Source organism: Tenrec ecaudatus, chromosome 1 (genome assembly GCF_050624435.1).
Source record: "Tenrec ecaudatus isolate mTenEca1 chromosome 1, mTenEca1.hap1, whole genome shotgun sequence".
In the NCBI taxonomy this organism is placed as follows: domain Eukaryota; kingdom Metazoa; phylum Chordata; class Mammalia; order Afrosoricida; family Tenrecidae; genus Tenrec; species Tenrec ecaudatus.
Genome location: NC_134530.1, coordinates 313,844,739 through 313,868,095, shown reverse-complemented (window position 1 = coordinate 313,868,095; position 23,357 = coordinate 313,844,739). Strand labels below are relative to the sequence as shown.

General features: G+C 43.3%; 1 protein-coding gene across 1 annotated transcript in view; it reads left to right on the top strand.

Annotated features, from left to right (window-relative positions):
- Window positions 1-23,357, top strand: part of ALDH5A1 (aldehyde dehydrogenase 5 family member A1) — a 41,043-nt gene that overhangs the window by 10,155 nt on the left and 7,531 nt on the right. The window contains exons 5-8 of the mRNA XM_075533300.1: window positions 5,273-5,416; window positions 10,651-10,794; window positions 16,796-16,954; window positions 22,037-22,206. Of these exons, the coding sequence (XP_075389415.1) occupies window positions 5,273-5,416; window positions 10,651-10,794; window positions 16,796-16,954; window positions 22,037-22,206 (617 nt within the window). The remainder of the gene's footprint in view (window positions 1-5,272; window positions 5,417-10,650; window positions 10,795-16,795; window positions 16,955-22,036; window positions 22,207-23,357) is intronic.

The window sequence follows — 23,357 nt, the reverse complement described above, 5'->3', positions numbered from 1 at the left end:
ACATTTGCTCTCCACCTAAGCTCCTGGCATCAGCTCCTCATTTTCCCCCATCCCTCCCCACCCCCCTCCCTCATGAATCCTTGATAATCTATAAATTATTACTTTGTCATATCTTGCACTGTTCAACGTCTCCCTTAACTCACTTTTCTGTTGTCTGTCCCCCAGGGAGGAGGTCCCATGTAGATCTTTATAATCCATAAAACAACAACAGCAAACCAATGACAAAAAAAAAAAATAACACAGCAAGAGAGAAAAGCTTGTAGTTAGTTCCAGGATTGTTTGTTGGCCTTTAGGAGGGTTTTCCAGTCCCGTCTGTTGGGGCACCACGCCCTGGCCCCAAAGTCCACCTTCGGCACTCGCTGGGGACCTCGCCGCTCCATTCCCTTGCTGTTCTGTTGCTCCCCCTTAGTGTTTTGCCTCGGTGTGGCGGGATCCGATCGGGTGCAGTTCCCACACCGTGTCTCCGGTGTGGTGCCCTGTAGGGCTCTGGGTCAGTGAGGGGCGTCATGAGACAGGGGGTTTCATCTGTTTTGTTCACTGCTGCCTTCCAGTGCCTCTCAAATAATGGCCACGCAGCGGATCCTTCCGCAGAGAATTTTTAGAAGTAAGGAGAGAAAACAGCTGACTACATGAAGAAAAGGAAGGGAGAAGAGACTCACAGTTGCAACCGACAGCCACTCATCAGATTGGGTACCGGTCTCTTGCTTCATGACCTCAGTCTTTGCTGTGTGAAGACCCTTTTCCACTATGCGCTCTCTGGGCTGCTGCGCTTCCTTTTGTTCTCTGCGATCAGATGCAGGAGCTGCCACACCATTAGTGGGACAGCTGTGGGAATCACTGCCATTGTTCTGCCCTGCTCTTGGGGACTTGGTGCAGCTCCAGACTTGGTGACTAGAAGTGTTTGTCCTTAAGAGGCACATCACTGAAAGACACCTTGTTTCAGAGGTCCATCATTCCTTCGAGTCATTCGGTAACATAAACGGAACGGAGGGGTGTTTTGTTTTGGTTTTCAGGTAAGCTGTGTAATGCTATGTGCACTGGTGATGTAGTTGGTTACCCATTGGACTGCTAACTGCAAGGTTGGCAGTTTGAAACCACCAGTCACTCCAAGGGAGAAAGATGAGACTTTCTACTCCCGTTCAGATTTATAGTCTTGGAAACCCACAGGGGCAGTTGGACTCTGTCCTATAGGGTCGATCTGACTCAGTGGCAGTACGTTTCAGTTCACATGAATGAAAAAGCAGGACAGCGGATCAGAAAGACCAGAGGAGACTTGATGCATTTGAATATGGTGTTGACTGCCAGAGGAACAAACAAATCTGTCTTGTAAGAACTACAGCTAGAACGAATGCTTCTTAGAAGCAGGATGGTGAGACTTTGTCTCATGTGTTTGACAGGTTAGCCACAGGGACCAATGCCTGGAGAAGACCATCACGATTATATAGAGGGCTAGTGAAAAAGAGGAAGCGCTTCCATTAGATGGATAGACATAGTGGCTGCAACAGTTGGCTCATGCAGAGTCAAGGTCAGGAGGAGGGGCAGAACCAAGCAGGGGTTTGTCTGTAGTATATACGGGAGGGTCACTGTAAGCCGGACCCCACTCAACAGCACCTAACAACCTCACCTGGCCCAGTCCGGTGGTCACTTTGAACCAGGCTGTTTCACTTTCTTCCTTCATCTTCTGAATAATCATAAGGTAGTTAGATTTTAACTAGTAATGCTTCTTTTTCCTTTTTGGAAATTGTAAATTAAAATAGGTACAGCAAAACCACATAAAACAAATTTCTAATTAAATTTTAATTTCTTGAGTAGTTTTGATTTTTTAAAAATAATTTTAAGTTAAACACTCTTGTAACTAATCAAGAAGTGTCATTTTGTTGTGGAGAAACTATGAACCCTGTTATCTCTACCCTCAGAAAGTAACCTCTGCCCTACTTTATTTATGAATCATTTCTTTTTTATAGTTTAAGTCTTTTTGTGGTAAAATATAGATATATATAATGGCATTTGCTATTTCAACTATTTTTAACTGTGGCAGTAATTACATCAATCAAGTTGATTAATTAATCAATCTTTCCTACTATCTGCTTCCAAACTTTCTTATCATCCTTGATTAAAAGTCTTTCAATCTGCAGTTTTCACTCCTTTCTTTTGCTCAGAGTTTCCTTTTGAGAAAACTGGAAATGATGCCGTAGGGTTTCCCACTGTCTGCAGGAGGGCTACCCGCTTGGTGCAATGTTCATTCTTTTTTTAATCCGTTTTTCAAAATAGTGAATCTAGTCCCATTATCTGTCGAAGGTTACCGGTGGACATCTCTTTGAACGCACAGATTTTAACATACTTGATGAATTCAATTCATTACAATGATTACCCTAAAACCCACAGTCACGGAGTCAACTCTGACTCATACTGACACTTTATAGAGTTCGCAAGATTATCAATCTTTATGGCAACAGACAGGCTCATTTTTCTCCCAGCAAGAGAATTTGAAAGTCAGATTTCCCCCTTTTCATCAATGGCAGCTCTTCAAGATCTCTCCAAAGGCTTTGAACATGACAGTAGTAGTTTTAGGAAGGAGCATGGTGGCATAATAGATTATACCTTGGGCTACTAACTGCAAAGGCAGCAGTTCAAAACCACCAGCCCACTCCTTGGGAGAAAGATGAGGCTTTCTGATCCCATGAAGATTTACAGTCTTGCAAACCACATGAGCAGTTTCACTCTGTGCTCTGGGGTTGCTATGAGTTAGAATCAACTCAGTGGCAGAGACTTTGGCTTAAGTCATTGTAGGTGGTCCTGGAAAGATGGAAATACCTTGCACGCTACTGCCAGCCTGAAGGTTGGTGGTTCCAATCCACGCAGCAGTCGAAAACACAAGAAAGGCTTGACACTCTGCTTCTGCAAAGACACTGGCAAGAAAACCCAGGGGAGCAGTTGTACTTTGTAACACACGGGGTTGCCACGAGCTGGGGTCAACTCAACAGCCACCAGTCGGTTTATTGTTATTTTTGTGTTGGATGAAGTGGTCATTGAGAATTTTCTTTTCAGCTGATAAGACAAATGTTCCCAACGTATATTTCCAGAAGTATCCATTTCTGTTAAAATCTCTAGTTTCCTTTTTTCCCCCCTATTGTAACACATTTTAATGGTTTGATTACAATTTGTGGAAACCTAGACTGAGATGACAGTATTAAGCTTAGTTTAAGGAGTCTTTTTTTAAAAATCATTTTACTGGGGGCTCATACAACTCTTATCACAATCCATAGATCCATCCATTGTGTCAAGCACATTTGTACATGTGTTGCCATCATCATTCGCAAAACATTTTCTTTTTGAGCCCTTGGTATCAGCTCCTCATTTTTCCCCTCCCTCCTTGCTCCCCACTAACCCCTTTCCTAGGAAATATTTTAAGACTACATTCAGGGGACTAGAGATGCTCATTGCTACTGGCTGGCCTTTGTTGCTAGGTCTTTCCATACAGACACGTACACAAAGTACTGCGTACAATCACACAGAAACTCCAGACTCTGATTTATTACAGGGTTTTATTTATCCCCTTCGATATTATATTTGCATCGCCTTCTTTCTTCATTCTTCAGGGGAGAATTGAATGGGAATATACCCCTCATCACTCCTTTGCTTTGCCCCACATTAGATGCAAAACAGTTTGGGGACATGCGTACAAATAATATCAACAGTACACTTACAGAAAATAGTTTAGTTGGTTGGTTTGGGCGCAGATAGCCCCATTCCCCTCATGTTTCTAAGTGTTCGCATTGTTTTTAATGTTAGAGTCATTTTAAATTTTCAGGAAAAAAAATTAAGGATGATACAGGGATTCTCCATCTGCCCAACACTCTCGGCCCTCTATTGTTAGCCCCTTGCACTAGGATGGTACATTTACTAGAATGAATGAGCTCATTCATAGCCCCACTGGGCCACCAGGTCCCTGCCTGATTCTGTAGGTGAACAAAATAACTTTTCTTTTTCCCAAGATTTCCTGTCCTTCTACTTGGGGAAGAAATCCAAGGGGTTAATCTTTTTTCGTTTTTTTTCCCCTTTTCTTCTTACTGGTAGTGTATAGGTTTGGGGCTTTTGCTTCAGGTTCTATCGTGATTCCATTGTGCTTTTAAATAAATGCCCACACACATAGCTCACAAACCCTTTGCCATTTTAACTATGTGAAGGGTACAATTTAGTGACATTAATTGCATCCACATGTTTTGCAATCATTACCTCAATCCACTTCCAAATATTTGCCCCCACCCCACACTGAACACTGATGCTGCCTGAGCAATCCGTCCCTCCTCCTCCTCTATCTAGCTTCTGGGAGCCACTAGTAAACGTTAGTCTCTCTGTACGGGCCGAGTCTCAATATTTCACTTAAGTAGCGTCCTGCAATATATGTCCGTTTGCGACTGACTTGGCTCACTCGGTATGTTTTCAAGGTTTATCCTTTCCAGCATAACATGTATCAGAATGTCATTTCTCTCTGTGGATGAATATTTAAATTTGTGCGTGTACCATATTTTGTAAGCATCTACTTTTCTGTTGGTGGACATTTGGACTGGTTCACCTTTGTATTGTTATGAAAAATGCCGCCGGGAGCATTCATCTAAAAGTATATTTGAGTTCCTGCTCTCACCTCTTTGGAGCATGTATCTCAGAGTAGAATTTCTGGGTCCTACGGTAACTGTAGGTTTTGTTCTCGACACTTCCCCCACGGAAGCTTGGTCTACTCTGACCGTAGGCTTAAAGGCACTTACTCTCCATTTCTCTGCTAATAGCCATCTCCATGGGGATGAAGTGGTATCTGTGGAGTTTTCGTTGTTGCTGATGTTTTACCTGAAGTGACATAGGAACTCACACTGTAAGAAATGTTATTTTAATACCGTCAACACAGAAATATTCATTTCTCTGTATTGCACATAGCAATCTTATTTCAGTCCCCTATTTCTGCCCACACCAGGTCAGCATAAAGTTTTCCCCATGACTTTTTTTTAATGTAAGTAATTTATGTATTTGAAGAGTTCTCTTGGCACTTCATCCACACGTCATACCATTCAAAAGTTCAATCACATAGGCATGGGTTGTACAATCTGTACCACAATCGATTTTAGAACATTTTCTTCTTCCTTGTGTCCATTGTTATTCATGCTTAATTTTCTTCTTTTTTTCCATTACTTTTTAGATCCACACTTCCATGTCTTCTTCCCCCTTTTGTGTTTAGTTTGATCATTTGCTGCCATGTATTTTCTGTGTCTCCTTCTAGCTTGCCAAGCAGGCTGGAATTCCTCCAGGTGTGTACAATGTCGTTCCCTGCTCTCAAAAGAAGGCCAAAGAGGTCGGGGAAGCTCTTTGTACTGATCCTCTGGTATCCAAAATTTCCTTCACCGGCTCAACAGCTACTGGGAAGGTATGTTACTTAAGTCTCAAAGGAAAATAAAAGTCCTCCGCATGATTCCTCTTTATACACCCCACTAAGAGCACACTACCATTGAGTCGTTTCTGACTCCGAGGGTTTCTCGGACTGTCAGTCTTTATGGGAGCAGACAGCCTCATCTGTCTCTTGTGGAGCAGATGGTGGGTTTGAACTGCCGATCTTGCAGTGAGTCCACTGCCTAACCTACAGTGCCAGTCGGACTCATTATAGGGTATAAACATGCGATTTCATGTTGACCACCCCTTTTAGCAAGCACAGTGTTAAGTGCTCGGTCCAGTAAATCCATGTACGGTCATCCCCTGGAGATGTTTTTTATGTGATTCCTCATTCTGACCAGACGTAGATTCTTATTTAAGGATTTTGTGGGAGGGGGAGGGTGGCTTGAGGGGCTGGAGGAAGGCTATGTTATGTGTTCTGTGTGAAGTGACTAAAAGCTAGCCATCGCATTTCGTTGACTGTGGAATGAACCCAGTGCTTTTCTTCTTGAATTTGCCATTCACAGCACTGTAAGCCGTACGACCGTCTGCCGCAGGTGGCCAATTCCAGGCCATTTCAGCTCACGATGCCTGGGATATCAATCTCCATGTATTCCGTTTCATTTTTCGCGGCTTCCAATTTTCCTAAATTTATCCCACAGCCCAATTACTAATAGATATTTGTCGCTTTTTCTTCTCATTTTTAGCCTTGCCCCTTCAGCAAATGAAGGTTCTGAAAACTAGTCTCCATCTATTTTGTTATGGTCAACTCTACTCAGAGAAAGCAGCTCTGCCTCCGTTGAATTTTGAGTACTATCCGACCTGCGGGACTCATCTTGCAGAAAAACTGTAACTCACCCTGCTTCACTTAGAATTCACAAGGTTTTTTATAGTATATCTGACAATGTTCTGCTGGTTTCTGTAAGGTTTTTCAATGACTGACACCTCAGAAATGGATAGGTTATTCCTTCTTCCTAGTCTGTTTAAAGAATTTTTTGATGAAACGTTGGGTGACACTGCTGGTATTTCAAATACTGGTCACATAGCATCCAGCATCACAGCGATACACAAGTCACCACAGAATGACAAATTGGAGACACGCGGTGGAAATCCAGCTTGGTATAACTATTCAAATGTACTCACCAACCACTAAAGCTAAAAATGAAGAAATTGAAGAATTCTACCAATTTGTGCAGTCTGAAATTGATTATACATGAAGGTACATTGATAATTATTGGCAATTAGAATGTGAAAGAGGAAGCAACAGTAATTGCAAAAATACGACCTTGCTGATAGAAACAAACGTGGAGATCATGTGAAAGAATTTTTCAAGACCAGCAACTTTTTCATTTCAAACATCTTTTTTTTCAGCAGCATAAACCAAAACTACCCACTTGGGCTTCACCCGATAGAGAACACAGAAATTAAATTTCTTTCTGTGGGAAAGAAATGATGAAGAAGCTAAAGAGCAGCAACCAAAATGTGGCCAGAGGTCAACTGTAAAATCAATCACTCATATGTAAGTTCAGAATAAAGTTGAAAAACATTTAAACAAGTCCACTGGAGCCAGAGTACCACCTGGACGATATCCCACCTGAATTTTGAGAACGTCTTAAGAGCAGATTTGACTCGTTGAATACCAATGACAGAAGACCTGCTGAGCTGTGGGATGCAATCAAGCACGTCATGCAGGAAAGCAACGGGTCATTGAAAAGACAGGAAAGAAAAATCAAGGTGGATGTCAGAAGAGATCCTGAAACTTGCTCTTGATCATTGAGTAACTAAAGCAAATGGAAGAAATAGTGAAATAAAAAAAAGCTGAACAGAACATTTCTGTTCAAGAAGACAAATTCTGGTTAAGAAGACAAAGTTCTATAATGTCCGCCCAAAGACTGGGAGCTAGCAAACCAAAAAAGGAAGACCATGTTCAGTATGTACCAAGGTGAAAGAATCGAAGAAAATATACAAGCTTTCATTTGCAATACTGAAACATTTGCTAGGCAAAGCATTGAACAGCGCAGAGAGTATCCAAAGAAGGTAAAAGGAACACACTGTACTAAAAGGCAGCATAAAGAAGAACCAATGGTATGAAGGAAGTAGACCGAGCTGCAATGAAGATATTAGTGAAAAATAAAGCCCCAGAAATGGACAGAGTACCAACGGAAATATTTCAGTTAGCTGATGAAACAATGGGAGTACTCACCCATGCATGCCAAGAAATTTAGTAGGCAGCTACCTGGCCAATTATGGGAAAGATCTGTACTTGTTCATGTTGCCACAGAAAGGTGAATGGGGAAATCATCCTCAACAGAATGGGGGAAATTATCTAACAATATCATTAATACCACATGCAAGTACGATTCTGCTGAAGAGAATTTAAAAACAAATGCAGCAGTGCATCCAAGGAAGCTACCAGGAATTCAAGCTGGATCCTGAGAAGGATGTGGCAAGAAGGATATCATTGCGGCATCCCGTGATCTGAGCTGAAAGCAGTGAATACCAGAAAGGTGTTTACTGGTGTTTTATTGACGCTGTAAAAGGCATTTGACTGTGTGGATCATCACAAACTCTGAATACCACTGAGGAGAAGGAGAATTCCAAAACATTCCAGGGTGCACATGTGGAACTGGAACACGGACCAGGAGGCAGTTATTCAAACAGAAGTAGAGGTTGCTGCGTGGTTTAAATCCTCCCTTCACCATATTTCTTCAGTCTGCTTGCATACGTGCAATTGTGAAGACGGCTCAGGACAGGGCAGTGTTTGTTCTGCTGTGGGTTGGAACCAACTCGATGGTACTGAACATCAATAATAACATACTGAACACCTAAGTCAAGAGGCTGGACTGTGTGAAGAAGATGGACGTACCAGGATCGGAGGAAGGCTTATTAACGACCTGAGCTATGCAGATGACACCACTTTACTTGCTTGAGGACTTGAACCACATGCTGATGAAAAGCGAGGATTGCCACCCTCAATATGGATTACCAGTCAATGTAATGAAATCCCAAATCCTCACAACTGGACCGATAGACAATCTCATGATAACCCAAGACAAGATTGTAATTGTCAAGGACTTCATTTTGTTCGGATCCACAATCCATGCTCTTGGAAGCCGCAGTTAGGAGATCAAATGGCACATTGTATTGGGCAAAGGTCCTGCACAAGATACTGTAAAGTGTTGAGCAGGGATGTCACTCGGAGGACTAAAAGTTTGCCTCACCCAAGGCAGGGTCTTTTCAATGCCCTCCTACTCATGTGAAAGTTGGACGTGGAATAAGGCAAAGCAAAGAATAGCCAACGCATTTGAATTACAGTGCGAGCAAAAACTACTGAAAAAGAACTAACCAGAATGCTTCTTAGAAGCTAGGATGGCTAGACCTCATGTCATGTACTTTGGACGTATCATTAGGAGAGGCCAGTCCCTGGAAAAGGACATCATGCTTGGTAAAGGAGAAAGTCGGCTGAGTAAAGGGAGACCCTTTGGATGGATGGATGGATGGAGGGAGGGAGTAGCTGCAGCAGTGACGGCCCACATAACAGTTTGTGGGTGGCCCAGGACCAGGCAGTGCTTCCTTCTGGCCTACAGAGGGTTGCTGTGAGCGAACCCATTCAACAACAACACCCTCACCTTTATCCCTGGCTCCCTCCTCCTCACCTTCTGAGGAATTCTTTTTGGCTCCTCGGGCTCCCTTTACACAAATACTAAGCCAACATGAATACACGGGGGCTTCAAACTTTTAGAAAAATTCCATAATTTTTTAATCCATTTTCTATGAATATTTTGAATCCCTGTGTGCATATATATGTTTTTTTAAAGAAGCTATGAATGTTTGAATGTTACTGCGACCCTAATAGCAACTTTTTCACCTATGCTTATGTGTGTATATTTACCGTCATGTGCATGTGTGTGCATACGCACACAAACAATGGTAAATTAAAAAGTATTCCAGTTCATACATGCACAGGGTCATTCCAAACAAAACATGTCTAAATATGTACATACAAGAGGCCCTCAAAAAGTCCCTGAGAAAATGGAATTAGTCCATGTAATTGAGCAGCCCCTCTGCTGGGTTTATATCCTAGAGAAGAATCATAACACGAACAGACTGTGCACACCTGTTCTCTGCAGCACTGTGCACAGTACAAGAAGATGGAAACAACCTAAATGGCCATCGGGAGGGAAACTTTGGCACGTACACACGATGAAATTCTATGCATCGCCAAACAATGGTGAAACCACGAAGCTCCTCATGACATGGTTGGACCTGGAGAACGTGATGCTGAGTGAAATTAGCCGATCATGAAAGGACAAGTCTTATGTGTCACTAATAGAAGGGGGACAGGGAGCAACAAAATAAAAGAACTTCCATACCAGTCTTTGGAAATTGCGGGGAAGGTGGGGAGGGGGGCGCTGCTGTAAGGTTGACAAAGAAGGATAAGTTAAAACAACTAGAGTATTAAAACAGGTGTTAACTTGGGTGAAATGGAAGATAGTCGTCCATGAGAGGGAGAAATCAGGGATCGGGTGAGGAGTAAATGATTGGGGCTTTGATTAGTAATTTAAATTGCTGAATACGAAATTGATGATATGAAATTAAACCCTCATTCACAATAAAAACATTTTTTAAAAAACCTATAAATCTATAAGAAAAAGACAGATGCTATAGTTTAAAAATGGACAAGAAGAAGACTAGGAAAATATGGACACAGGATTTGATAAATGTTTAACTAGAGAAGAAAAAATTATCAATAAACATTTGAAAGGGCGCTTGCAAACAAAATGGAACGAAAAGATACTGGAATTTTCCACGAATTTTAAAATGCTTCCTTGTGTTCTTATATCCTTTTCTTTTGTTGTTGTTTTCTGGTGTGTTTTTTTCCTGTTTACTGGAGGGTTTTTTTTGTTTTTGTTTTTACAGTTTATTGGCACTTAATTTACATATCATAAGACTGAATCGTTCAAACACGCCAAGGGGGAGTTGTACAATCACCCTCACATCCGTCCTAGGGGTACATTCCCTCCCCCACATGGTTGATTAGCCCGCCCTTCATGCCTTCGTTATTTACTCCACACTCCCCTTTCCCTGCCTTTACCCTTTTCTTAAGAAAGAATCCTTTTATATGTGGTTCTACGCCTGCTCTTTTCCCTGGGAATAAAATGTCAACACAAAGGTGCCGTCGTCCTACGTCCTTCGTTCCAGCGCTCACGGCATCCTCTCCTCCGTTCATAGATCCTGCTGCGCTACGCTGCGGACTCGGTGAAGCGAGTCTCCATGGAGCTTGGCGGCCATGCCCCTTTCATTGTGTTCGACAGTGCCAACGTGGACAGGGCTGTCGCCGGCGCCATGGCATCCAAATTTAGGAACTCTGGCCAGGTGAGTCAGCGAGGGTGTTCCATGAGCTGGGTGTCTGTGCGCATGTGTGTGTTTTTACAAAAATTCTCCCACTTCCAATCCTCACTCGTCTTCTAGAAGGATACTCTAGGTTGGATTCATGTCACCGTGAATTCCTTTTTTTTTTTCTAATTGTGCATTAAAAAAGAAAAACAAACGCACTGCCATCACATTAATTCTGACATAAAGAGACCCTAATACAGTGGTTCTCAACCTCCCTAATGAGGCGATGCTTTCATACAGTTCCCTATGCTGTGGTGACCCCCCAACCATAACATTATTTGCGTTGTTACTTCATAACTGTGATTTTTCCACTGTTATGAATCGGATGACCCCTGTGAAAGGGTCATTTGACCCCTCAAAAGGGTCGTGACCCACAGGTTGAGAACTGCTTCCCTAATAGGGTGGGGTAGAATTGCCCCTTTAGGTTTCTAAGACATTAAATCATTACAGGGACTAGACAGCCTCAGTTTTTCGACTTAGAGTGACTAGTAGATTCGAAATGCTGGTCCTGTGATTAGCAGCTTCACCCACGAGAGCTCCTTAGTGTAATAGTTGAAGGTTTACAGAGCAGATCAGTTGCACGTTCAATTCATGCACATAGTGTTTCATCTCATTGATGGCCATCCCACAATGTAACTTCAGTTCTCATTTATCCCACTTCCTCCCAGTGTTTCTTGTTTCCATTCCCCCATTTCTTCACTCTCTCAGGAAATATTTAGCAAGGCTTTCTTGGGAGACTATGCTAGACTCTAAGGAGCTAAAGAAAAGTAAGGTGAACTCCTTGGCTGTGAGGAGGTTTCTAAGTAGCCAATACCTGTTAGTCCACTGTTGACTCTTCTTTCTCCTGCCCTTTGAACCTGTTATTTTCTGTTTTGCTTCCTTGAGCATTTCTCCATTGAACAAGTCTAGCCATTCTCTTGACACAGCACCCCCTTGACCAGGTAAAGTCTGAGACCCACAGTCTGGAAGGAAGGGAAACCTTGAGGTTGACTCTTTGGAAAACTGAAAACCCTATTCCCTCCCAAGACCTACCTGGGTGTCCTTCCTCCCGAGGTTGGAGATGCACTGAAGGTGCACACCCAAGTGTGTGAAGTATTCCAGGTTGTCCCCAGGGAAAAGCTGGCCTAAGTCAAGATCTTAGAAAACCTTGGAATATTCTATATGGCAGGGAGGCTTAAGTTTATTCAATGCAACCTCGCATTTTACAAATGAGGAAAAGAAACTCTAGACAGGGTCATTGGTTTACTTAAGGTTATATATCTCTGGGTCACAGTCTTCTCGCTGCTGAGGAACTTGGGCTGTGAGCCAAGGGCCCTGCTTCCTGGCTTCTCTCCAAGCTGCTGCTGGAATCCTGGCTTATTCACAGGCACTTCATCCTAATGTGCCGTCAATAAGCCAAAAGGAAACCCATTGCTATCAAGTGGATTCCAATGCATGGCAGCCTCACATTTGTTCAGAGTAGCTCTGTGCTCTACGGAGTTTTCGATGCCTCTACTTTGGTGGAAAAGCGCCCTGGTGGTGGAGTGGGTAAGTGGTTAGTTGCTAAGCAGAACAGGTCAGCAGTTCAAACATACCCCTATTCCACAGGAAGAGATGTGGCAGCCTCGCTCTGATAAGATTTAGAGCCTTGGAAGCCCTGTGGGCATCTCTGCTCTGTCCTACAGGGTTGGCTAAGAGTTGTGATCACCTCAACTGAAGAGGGGTTTTTGTGTGGGCAGGGGCTAATCTTGTGGAAGTAGATTGCTAGGCCCTTCTTCTGAACTGCTAACCTTTTGTTTAACAAACAAGAAACAAACCCACTGCCGTTGAGTCCATTCCAAATCATAGCAACCTTGCCTAGGACAGAGTAGCACTGCTCCTTGTGGTTTCCGAGATGGTAAATCTTTATGAGAGCGGACAGTCTCAGAGCTGCAAATGGGTTTGAACCACCTACCTTGAACTTGGTAGCCCCAAACAACCCACTGTACTACCATGGTTCTTTGTGGTTAGAACCAGAGTGCAAATTATTTGTGCCACCCCCAAAACTCCAAATTTTCTGCCGGCAAGGCAATTTCGACTCAGGTTGACCCAGTGTTTCTGAATCTCTAATTCTTCACAATAGTGGAAAGCGTCATGTTTCGCCCATAGGGCAGTTGGTGGTGTTGGCATGCTGACCTTGTGATTAGTAGCTCCACGTGGGACCCATTCTGCTCCTTGGGCTCCTTTTGTGCCACCCGAGACCTCTAGATGTACTCCAGAGCAGATTAATACTATCATTGCTTTACCCCTATGGGGCCCAAATAAGGCTCTTTTATTTTATTTATTTCAGAAATAAATGTATTTCCTTTTACAAACACAAAACATTTCAGGATCACACTATAAAATTCTAGTTTTGGTGCATATTTCTTTAAGGCAATAAAGCCATACATTGAAATGTATAGAGCACAAAATGGTATGTAGACTTGTTTTCAGCTAGGAAGATATGTAATTAAGGAAGAAGGAAAAAATGTATCAGCAATAACCACACTTCCTGTGATGTGGTTTTCTTTTATAATTGAAAATAGGTCTAATTTTAAAAACACAAGCAGATGTTCCTAAATGATTCTTCCCCCTCCCCCTCAGTACCCCTCCCCCCCACCCCACACTCTCATGATCTGAATCCTACCTTGCAATCCTGGCTAGACCAGAGGATGTACACTGGTACAGATAGGGACTGGAAACATGGGAATCCAGGGCGCATGATCCCTTCAGGACCAGTGGTGTGAGTGGTGATACTGGTAAAGTAGAGGGAGGGTGGGTTGGAAAGGGGAAACCGATTACAAGGATCTACATGTGACCTCCTCCCTGGGGGACAGACAACAGAAAAGTGGGTGAAGGGAGACACCGGACAGGGCAAGATATGACAAAATAATAATTTATTAATTATCAGGGTTTCGTGAGGGAGGGGGGAGCGGGAAGGAAGGGGAAAAAATGAGGACCTGACGCCAGGGGCTTAAGTGGAGAGCAAATGTTTTGAGAATGTTGAGGGCAATGAATGTACATATGTGCTTTACACAACTGATGTGTGTATGGATTGTGATATGAGTTGTATGAGCCCCTAATAAAATGATTTAAAGAAATACAAGCAGAAATATTTTGAATAATATTGGTTCAAATGGAACAGTCATCTTGTGCCCATTTTCAAAATGTCAGCATCAGCTCAGAAGGTTTAACTTAAGCTAAGGACATACATTAGCATGTGACCTCATTCCTTGTAACCTCTTTCCCTGATGTCACAGCATTGCTGTCTCGGGGTTTATAGTTTTGGTCTGTTTTGACTTATAATGGTTTGTCCAAAGACTGAAGGAAAACAATACCAAGAAATCTGATTCCATGGCCCTTTGTTCTTCATTCACAGATATTCACAGTTGCTAATTGTGTAACCACTGAGGTGTAAGAGCTGCCACAGGGGGGGTTGGCGGGGAATGGGCTCTCTTTTGGTGCAGATATCGTTCAGATCAAGCCCACATGGGGGAAAAAGAGATAGCATGTCAGAAGCATGGTGAGAACCACCTGGGTCTAAGTCTTCATGCTTCGGAAGGGAATGGCGGTCACAAATGTTTTGATTGATACTCAGTGACCCGGAACTACCATATCCTTAATGTTGGAATGCCCTCCTTGCTTTATTATGACAGGTATTAATCTGCTAGCCATGGTTGTGACTTTTTTTGGTGGGGGGGAGGTGTGACTTTGTGAATGAATGTTATTGAAAGTTTTGCCCTACCACCAACCCCCACTGTTTGTGTAAACAGTGTCCAGTCACTTAAGAGTTGAACTTGTCCAAGTCAACAGTTCATGTATTGTGGTCCATAACTGGCCTATACTCATGTAATTTCATTTTCAATGAGTGTTTTAAATTCTATGTCATTGGCTAAACTAACAACACTCTTAGTGCGTAGTGCTTAAGCATGGGGCTGCTAACCGAACGACGATGCTTTAAAACCGCCAGCCAAAAACAAACAAACAAATAAATTTTTTAAAAGAAAGAAAGATACATAAATAGACCGCCAGCCCACTCTGGGATAAAGATGAGGCTTCTGCTGTCCTGTACAGATTCCAGTCACCCTGTCCTATAAAGTAAGTGGCTGTGAGTCAGCATTGACTTGAAGCTCCCGGGGGGTGATTGACAGTGTTCTCTAACATAAAATGACAATGGTTTCTCTAAGGTGAACCAGAGACATATCTACGCCTGAGATATGTTCCTGAATTGGGGGCTTGCCCTTAATTCTAGCCCCAGTCTGAGAGCAATTCGTTCTTACGACATGGCCCTGCTTGGTGCTCACCCTCATGAAGAGATCCCCGAAGGGAGGTGTGGTAGCAAAGTGTGGTGAAGGAACTAGATGGTGCCCGGCTATGAGAAGGAAGTGTCTGGGGGGCTTCAAGATTTGTCTGCAAACAAGCAGCCATCTAAGGGAGGCATCAACTAAGCCCACATGGAAGAAGCAGCCTGTGTGACGCAAGGATTGTAAATAATTAAATCTAAATCTGAAGGCAGGCATGGCTTTCAGCAGGCTGTGGATGACAGTGGATGCCCCAGATCCAGTTTCAGGGTCCACACCTGGATTAAACTTCCTGTAAATCCCCTCTGATCATAGTTGAGGAATGTGGATAGACATGGAAAATTGTAAAGCCTATGATGGCAGGCATAATTAGGTTAAGATGTAACAGCTGATCATTTGATCTCACGTTTGACACATTTTAAAGTTGCTTCCGTTTGTTTATTTTAATGTGAAGGAGAAATACACGTGAATTATGGTTCTAGTGACTAGACATGGGGTGTGAAGAGCCTTGCTATCATGGAGAAGCATTGGAAAGAGGATTACTACAGATGCAGCTACATTAAAATTTAACAACTTATTGTTTGATCTTTTTGATCTGTTTAAAATTTATTCTGGTTTTTAATATTTTTGGCTTTTTTTTCTATTGAAGTTTGTATCTATTTTATTTTGTTATTGTTAAGTTTTTTTTGTTTATTGATTTCTGTATATGAAATCCAGTACAGGTAAATCTATAGCAACAGTAACTGGATGGGTGATTCCTTAGAAGTGTAGCAGGGTGGAGACCCAGGGCCTATTTGTTGGCCACTGGAGATCCCCTCACACAGGGGTCTAGGGGAGGAGATGAGTCAGTCAGGGTGCGACGTAGCACCGATGAAGAATACAGCTTTCCTCCAGTTCCTAAATGCTCCCCCCCCCCCCTACACACACACCATGATCCGAATTCTACCTTGCAAGACTGGATAGAGTAGAGGTTGTGCACTGGTGCAGATAGGAGCTGGAGGCACAGGGAATCCAGGGTGGATGATACCTTCAGGACCAGGGGTGTGAGTGGCGATACTGGTACGGTAGAGGGAGGGTGGGTTGGAAAGGGGAAACCGATTACAAGGATCTACATGTGACCTCCTCCCTGGGGGACAGACAACAGAAAAGGGGGTGAAGGGAGATGCCGGATAGGGCAAGATATGACAAAATAATAGTTTATAAATTATCAAGGGCTCATGAGAGAGGGGGGAGCAGGGAGGGAGGGGGAAAAAGAGGACTTGATGCCAAGGGCTTAAGTGGAGAGCAAATGCTTTGAAAATGATTAGGGCAAAGAATGTACAGATGTGCTTTATACAATGGATGGATGTATATATATGGATTGTGATCAGAGTTGTATGAGTCCCTAATAAAATGTTAAAAGAAAAAAGAATAAGAGACCAAGCGGGGCGTGTGGGGAAGAAGTGTAGCAGGGGGGTTGGGGGTAGTGGGGAACTAGTAATGACGAGTAATGAACAAGCAAAATGTTCTGAAACTGATTGTGGTGATGATTGCCCAACTTTTACTGGCGTGATTGAACTGTTGAATCGTATGACATGCGAATTACACGCTAATAGAACTTTATAAAAATGTATTGGTTGAGATGCACGCTTTTGGCCAGCTATGTGAGTTCTTTGTTGTTTTTGTTTTCTCCTTGTATCTAGACCTGTGTCTGCTCAAACCGTTTCTTGGTGCAAAAAGGCATCCACGATTCCTTTGTGAGAAAATTTGTGGAAGCAATCAAGAGAGACCTGCGTGTAGGCAATGGTTTCGAGGAGGGAACCACTCAAGGCCCGTTAATTAATGAAAAAGCCATCGAAAAGGTAAGTTAGTTGCATTATCTGATTGAGTAAGCTTCATGGTTTTGAAATCAAAACTTAACTAGCCAAAAAAAAAAACCCAACAAGTTTGCTGAGATGCCCAGCAAGGTGATTTGGGAAGCCATAGAGAGAGCTGAAAAAGTGAATGTCTGTCGATTTGAATGAATTGAGGGACATCATGTGGTCCTAGACTTTTCCAGGTGCTGTTACTCACAGTCTGTGAGGTTTGTCCCTGTAGGCCTCCTACCTCCTCCCGTCCTCCCTGTTCTCCTGGTGATCACTGGGCGTCTGTCTCTCTCTGCCGCAGAAAGTAAGTTCTTGGAATACAGTGTTTTTAGATACAGTCCTTTTTGGGGGGATGGTGGGTGGACATCCAAAAGGAAAGGAAACCTGACTTGTTTTTCAGATAGTTGATATTTCGGTGGACATACTACCTTGGATTTGTTGCTTCTGTGCTTCCCCACAAAACATTCGTCCAAACAATCTTCCAAGAACACGTCCCAGCAGAAAGATATGTCATCACGTATTCCGTGCTCAGGATTAAGGGATGGCAGGAAGGGCTCTTAGGATCAGGAAGAAATTCTTTGTCCCCAAAATATCACAATTTAGATTTCTAGGTAGGATGTCTCTCTCTGCTCTACTATTAAAAACAAAACTATTTTAGTAATGTATACAAAGACTTTTCTTATAAGACTGAACATCCAGTATAGACCTTGGGTAAGACTCTACAGATAGAAAGGATTTTAGTGGAGTGAGTTAAGTCTGGCAGAACATGGAGACTGGGGGGTGAGTGTTGGAATGAAGAAAGGACAGAGGAACCAAGACACCTCTCAAGTGGCAACCACAGCCTGACCCCTGTTCAGTGACCCTGGAGAGCCTGGGATCAGACCTTGGGATGGCTTCCCTGACACAGTGGACGGTCAGTGCAGCAGACTGCGCATTCCTTACTTCACCCAGGGAAGCCAGGTGATGCTTCGGAGGCTGACGGAACTCTGATCAACTTCTAGTTACTGCCCTGAGGCTCCTATTTTAAGAACACTGCCATCAAGTTGATTCCAACTCAGAGTGACCCCACAGGACAGAGTAGAACTCACCCTGTGGATTTCTAAGACCAAATCTGTACATTGGCAGACCCCCTCATCTTTCTTCCGAGGAGCGACAAGTGGTGTGGGGCCGCTGACCTTCCCATCAGTAATCCGACACTAGCCCCATGGAGCCACCAGGGCTTCATGTAGATAGATCCAATATCTTAATGTCTACCCTGATGCTTGCCAGCATTCTTAGGGTGACTTTGCACCCTGGGAAGAGTCTAGCTCGCTCGCTCTGTATTTTGGGTTTGTTTCAGCTACAGTTCAAGACCAGAGTGTTGGTTGTTAAACTGTTCTGAGCAGATTGTCTAGCCTGGGGCAGGCCATTGCTGCTTTGAAGCCTCCCAGATGATGCTGGTGTGCAGCCAGGTTGGGAAACTACTGTTCTAGGAGATTGTTGTTTTAAGCCCAAATAAAGGTGAGACCACTGCTATGTAGGCGGCACTGTTTGCTGGGCCTTCAAGCTCCTACCATAAGGTAGGATTTATTTATTCATTTATTTTTGTTAGGTAGAGAAAGCTTTCTGATACGGGCACTAAAACAAAGTGTGATGAAGAAATGAGGTGGTACACAACTATCAGGAAGAATAGCATCTGGGGTCTTAAAACAAGGGGCCATCCAAGTGGGGTGTCAGTTTAGTACACATGAAAGGAACACACCAGCCTGTATGATCCATGGCTTATAAATAATAAAATTCAAAATTAGCGGAGGGAATTGTATTGGAGCATAAATTCTGAGCATCCAGTTTGCAGAAGGTGATGGATAAAGACAGTGAAAACCTAAAATCCACTTGGAGGGTCTCCTTTGTGATAAAGCCTCCATTGAATTCTTTTGGACCATTGATTGACCAGGGATGTGAATAATCTTGCCCTCAGAGTACTTCCAAAAGTGAATGAATACAAATATAGATAGTCCCCCCCCCTTTTTTTAACCCATTTTTAATTTGTACTGTGTTTTATTATTTTCGGCTTTCTTTTGGATTGAAGTTTTTCTGTGTTTGACTTTGCTATTGTTGGGGTTTTATTTATATGGGTTTTTACAGGGAATCCAGATAGGTAAATCTGTTGATATAGTAAGTGGATTAATAGTTTATAAGGATTGTGGCATAGAAGGGAAATAGGGAGCTAATAACAATGAGTACAAAAATGTTCTAAATTGATTGTGGTGTTCCCACATTCCAACCTTCCGTGGGTAGCATATGGTCTAAAACACATGGCATTGGAGGAAGAGGTCCAAGCAATTCTGAAGGCATTGGCCAAGAACACAAGGCTCCTGGAATTGATGCAATGCCAATTGAGATGTTTCCACATACTGACACAAGGCTGGAAGTGCTCAGTCTTCAATCTGGAAGATAAAGGTCAGGACAACAGACCGGAAGAGATTCATGTTGGTATATGTCCCATAGAAAGATGAGCCGAGAGTGCAGAAATTATCAACAATATCATTAATATCATATCCAGACAAGATGTTCTTGAAGATACTTCAAAAATGGTTGCAGCAGTACATCAACTAGTATTGCCAGATGCAGTATAGCACCGATGAAACATAACTTTCTTCTAGTTCTTTTTTAAAATTGTTTTATTAGGGGCTCAGACAACTCTTATCACAATCCCTACATACATTAATAGTGTAAAGCCCATTTGTACATTCATTGTCCTCATCATTCTCAAAACATTTGCTCTCCACCTAAGCTCCTGGCATCAGCTCCTCATTTCTTTCTACTTCTTCCCTGCTCCCCCCTCCTTAATGAACCCTGATAATTTATAAATTATTATTTTGTCATACCTTGTCCTGTTCGACGTCTCCCTTCACCCACTTTTCTGTTGTCCGTCTCCCAGGGAGGAGGTCACATGTAGATTCTTGTAATCAGTTCCCCCTTGCCAACCCACCCTCCCTCTACCCTCCCAGTATTGCCACTCACACCACTGGTCTTGAAGGAATCATCCACCCTAGATTCGCTGTGTTTCTGGTTCCCATCTGTACCAGTGTACATCCTCTGGTCTAGCCAGATTTGTAAGGTAGAATTGAGATCTTGATAGTGTGGGAGGAGAACGCATTTAGGAACTAGATGAAAGTTGCATGTTTCATAGTTGCTACATTACACCCTGAATGGCTCGACTCCTCCCCGAGACCCTTCTGTAAGGGGATGACCAGTGGCCTGCAAATGGGCTTTGTGTCTCCACTCCACACTCCCCACCTCATTCACTGTGATAAGATTTTTTGTTCTGATGATGCCTGATACTTGATCCCTTCGACACCACATGATCGCATAGGCTGGTGTGCTTCTTCCATGTGGGCTTTGTTGAGCTAGATGGCTGCTTGTTTGCCTTTCTTCTAGTTCTTTAATGCTTCCTCCCCCCACTATCATGACCCCAATCTTACCTTACAAATCTGGCTAGATCAGAGCATGTACACTGGAACAGATAAGAGCTGGAAACACAGGGGATCCAGGACAGATACCCCTTCAGCACCAATATTGAGAGTAGCCTTACCAGGAGAAGAAGGTGAAGGTAGAGGGAGAAAGGGGGAACCGATCACAATGATCTACACCAGGGGTCCTCAAATTACAGCCCATGGGCCACATGCGGCCTGCTGAGGACATTTATCCGGCCTGCCAGATGTTTTCCCCATTTTGTTTTTTTACTTTAGAATAAGGTATGTGCGGTGTGCATAGGAATTTGTTCATAGTTGGTTTTTTTTTAACCATATTCCAGCCCTCCAATGGTCTGAGGGACAGTGAACTGGCCCGCTGTTTAAAAAGTTTGAGGACCCCTGATCTACATATAACCTCCTCCCAAGGGAGATAGACAACAGAAAAGTGGGTGAAGGGAGACATTGGTCAGTGAAAGACATGAAAAAGTAATAGTAATATACAAATAATCAAGGGTTCAGGAGGGAGGGAGAGAGGAGGGAATGAAAAACTGATGCCAAGGGTTCAAGTAGAAAGAAAATATTTTGAAAATGACAGCCAATGTATAAATGTGTTTGACACTATGGACAGGTGGATTGTGATAAGAGTTGTCTGAGCCCCAAATAAAATTATTTAAACATACAGCAACAATCTAGGACTGCCAGAAAGTCAAGGTGGATTTGGAAGAAGAGGTGCATGAGGTCTATTGTTGCTGGTGTCAGGCGGGTCTGAACCGAGATGGAGAATCCCGGCAATATTCACCTCTGTGTTTATTAACGATGCAAAGATTTGACTGGATCATAACAAATTATGGACGACCTTGCGAAGAATGGGATTTTCAGAAAGCTTCCTCGTGCTCATGAGGAACCCGCGTCAGTCAAAGAGATGAAAAGGATCATGAATAATTTGAAATTAAGAAAGACGTGTGGCTTTGTTTTCGTTTTTCCCTTTCACCCTATGTCTTTAATCCGTATGCTATTGAAATAACCCAAGATGCTGAACTCTCTAAAGAGGAACATGACATCAGGAGTGGAGGAAAATTCATTCACAACCTGGTGTGCAGGTGACGCAACCTGGCTCGCTGCAAGCAAAGTGGACTCGAAGCAGTTACTGATGAAAATCAGACTGCAGCCTCAGTACGGATTACACCGCAGCATAAAGAAAACAGAAAGCCTCGCCACTGGACCAGACACCCTTTGCAGTGCACCTCTTTCATAAGCGCCGCTAGAGGAGTGGATTAGAAACAGTGACACCAAAGTCCAGCAAAGAGCAGCCCAGGGAGCTGGGAAACGGCGAGACCAGCCCAGGAGTGCATTGGGAATGAATCCCAGGAAGCCTCTGGAGCTACAGGTCTAGAAAGAATTGGGTGCATTCTACAAAGAGCAGGATGAAGAAGGCTTTGTTCAGACCTGCACAAAGGGTCCCTGCATCCCCAGAAAGAACTGGGGAGCTTTGTTTGTGTCTTGCTTTCTTTTTAATGAAAGGAAAAGAAAACAGTTACAGTTTTCTGCAGTGTGAGATTGCGCCCTTTGGACAGTGTTCTCAGCCACCTTTCTTAAGGACTCCTGTTTTTTTGTCTTTACACAGGTAGAGAAACACATCAGTGACGCAGTTTCCAAGGGGGCCACCATTGAGACAGGAGGGAAGCGACATCAGTTTGGGGAAAATTTCTTTGAGCCCACACTGCTCAGCAACGTCACCCGGGACATGCTTTGCACCCATGAGGAAACGTTTGGGCCTCTGGTGCCTGTTCTCAAGTAAGAATCACAGGGTGACAGCACCAGCTACGAAGCCAAGCTTGGTAGTGTCAGATAACCATTGTCAGTAGAGACAAGAAGAAGGAGAGACAAGAAAAAAGAAACAGAGAGAGAGATTCCATTCATGGTTCTCTGGAGAAAGGACAGGGTGAGGGATAGGGAAGGAGGGGTGAGAGAAATAGAGAACTGTGCTCAATTTGTAACTTTTAAAAACCACATACTGAGACAGTTTTTTTATTTCAGAATCACAAGGAAGCACTAATTTTCTTGGATAGAGTTGTAGGATCAGCATTTTGAAGTGACACTGTTATTTACATTTTTAAAATTATATAGCTTTATTGACCTATTTTACCAATCTAACATATCCATTCACACATGATTCTGTTGTTCCATCCCATCCAGTGGAGGTGTACAATCACCCATGCTATCAGCTCCCCACCACCGCTCTCTTCCCGTACCATCAGGGAACCATTACTCCTGGTACTGTTTCTGCAGGGCTGTCTATCTTGACTTTCTTTTACCGAACAGTCTTACATATACAAATGAACACATGAAAAGCTAACATGATTCATGAGGTAAAACAACTCACAGCCTTAAAGTGTGGGGAGGAAATATTAAAACACTCGCTGACAAGTATGTGGCTCATCAGTGCCACGCCTCACCCTGCATTTATCATCCTTTCCGTGCTCACTCTTGTTAATGAAAAATCCAGATTTCTGATTCTTCCTCCTCTTTCCTCTTTGGAAACTTCTAGAATTGTGCTGGATCTTTGAGTTCTTCAGTATCCTGGGATATTTCTGGCGTGGCCCTCAGCCAGGAGTGGTTTCTGTGAGGGTTTAAAGTCTGAGGCATTCATGGTTCGGTGGTGGAGTGATCACTTTCCATGTGGAACCTGACGGTGCCCTTCGGTACAGCCACCCACCATCTCTCAGTGGACGTTTGTCGGTTGCCCTGTTGCTGAACATGTTTTAGCAGACCTTCCAGAATAAGATGGATTAGCAGGGAAAGGTCTGACAATCTCTCCAAATAACATCCAGTGGAAAAATCTTTGAATGGTTGGGATCCCTGACTCACCGTAGGGATGACGCAGGACGGAGCGGTTACACATTGGGTATGAGGCTGCTGGGCTTTGAGGCCAGCTCATGGCAGCT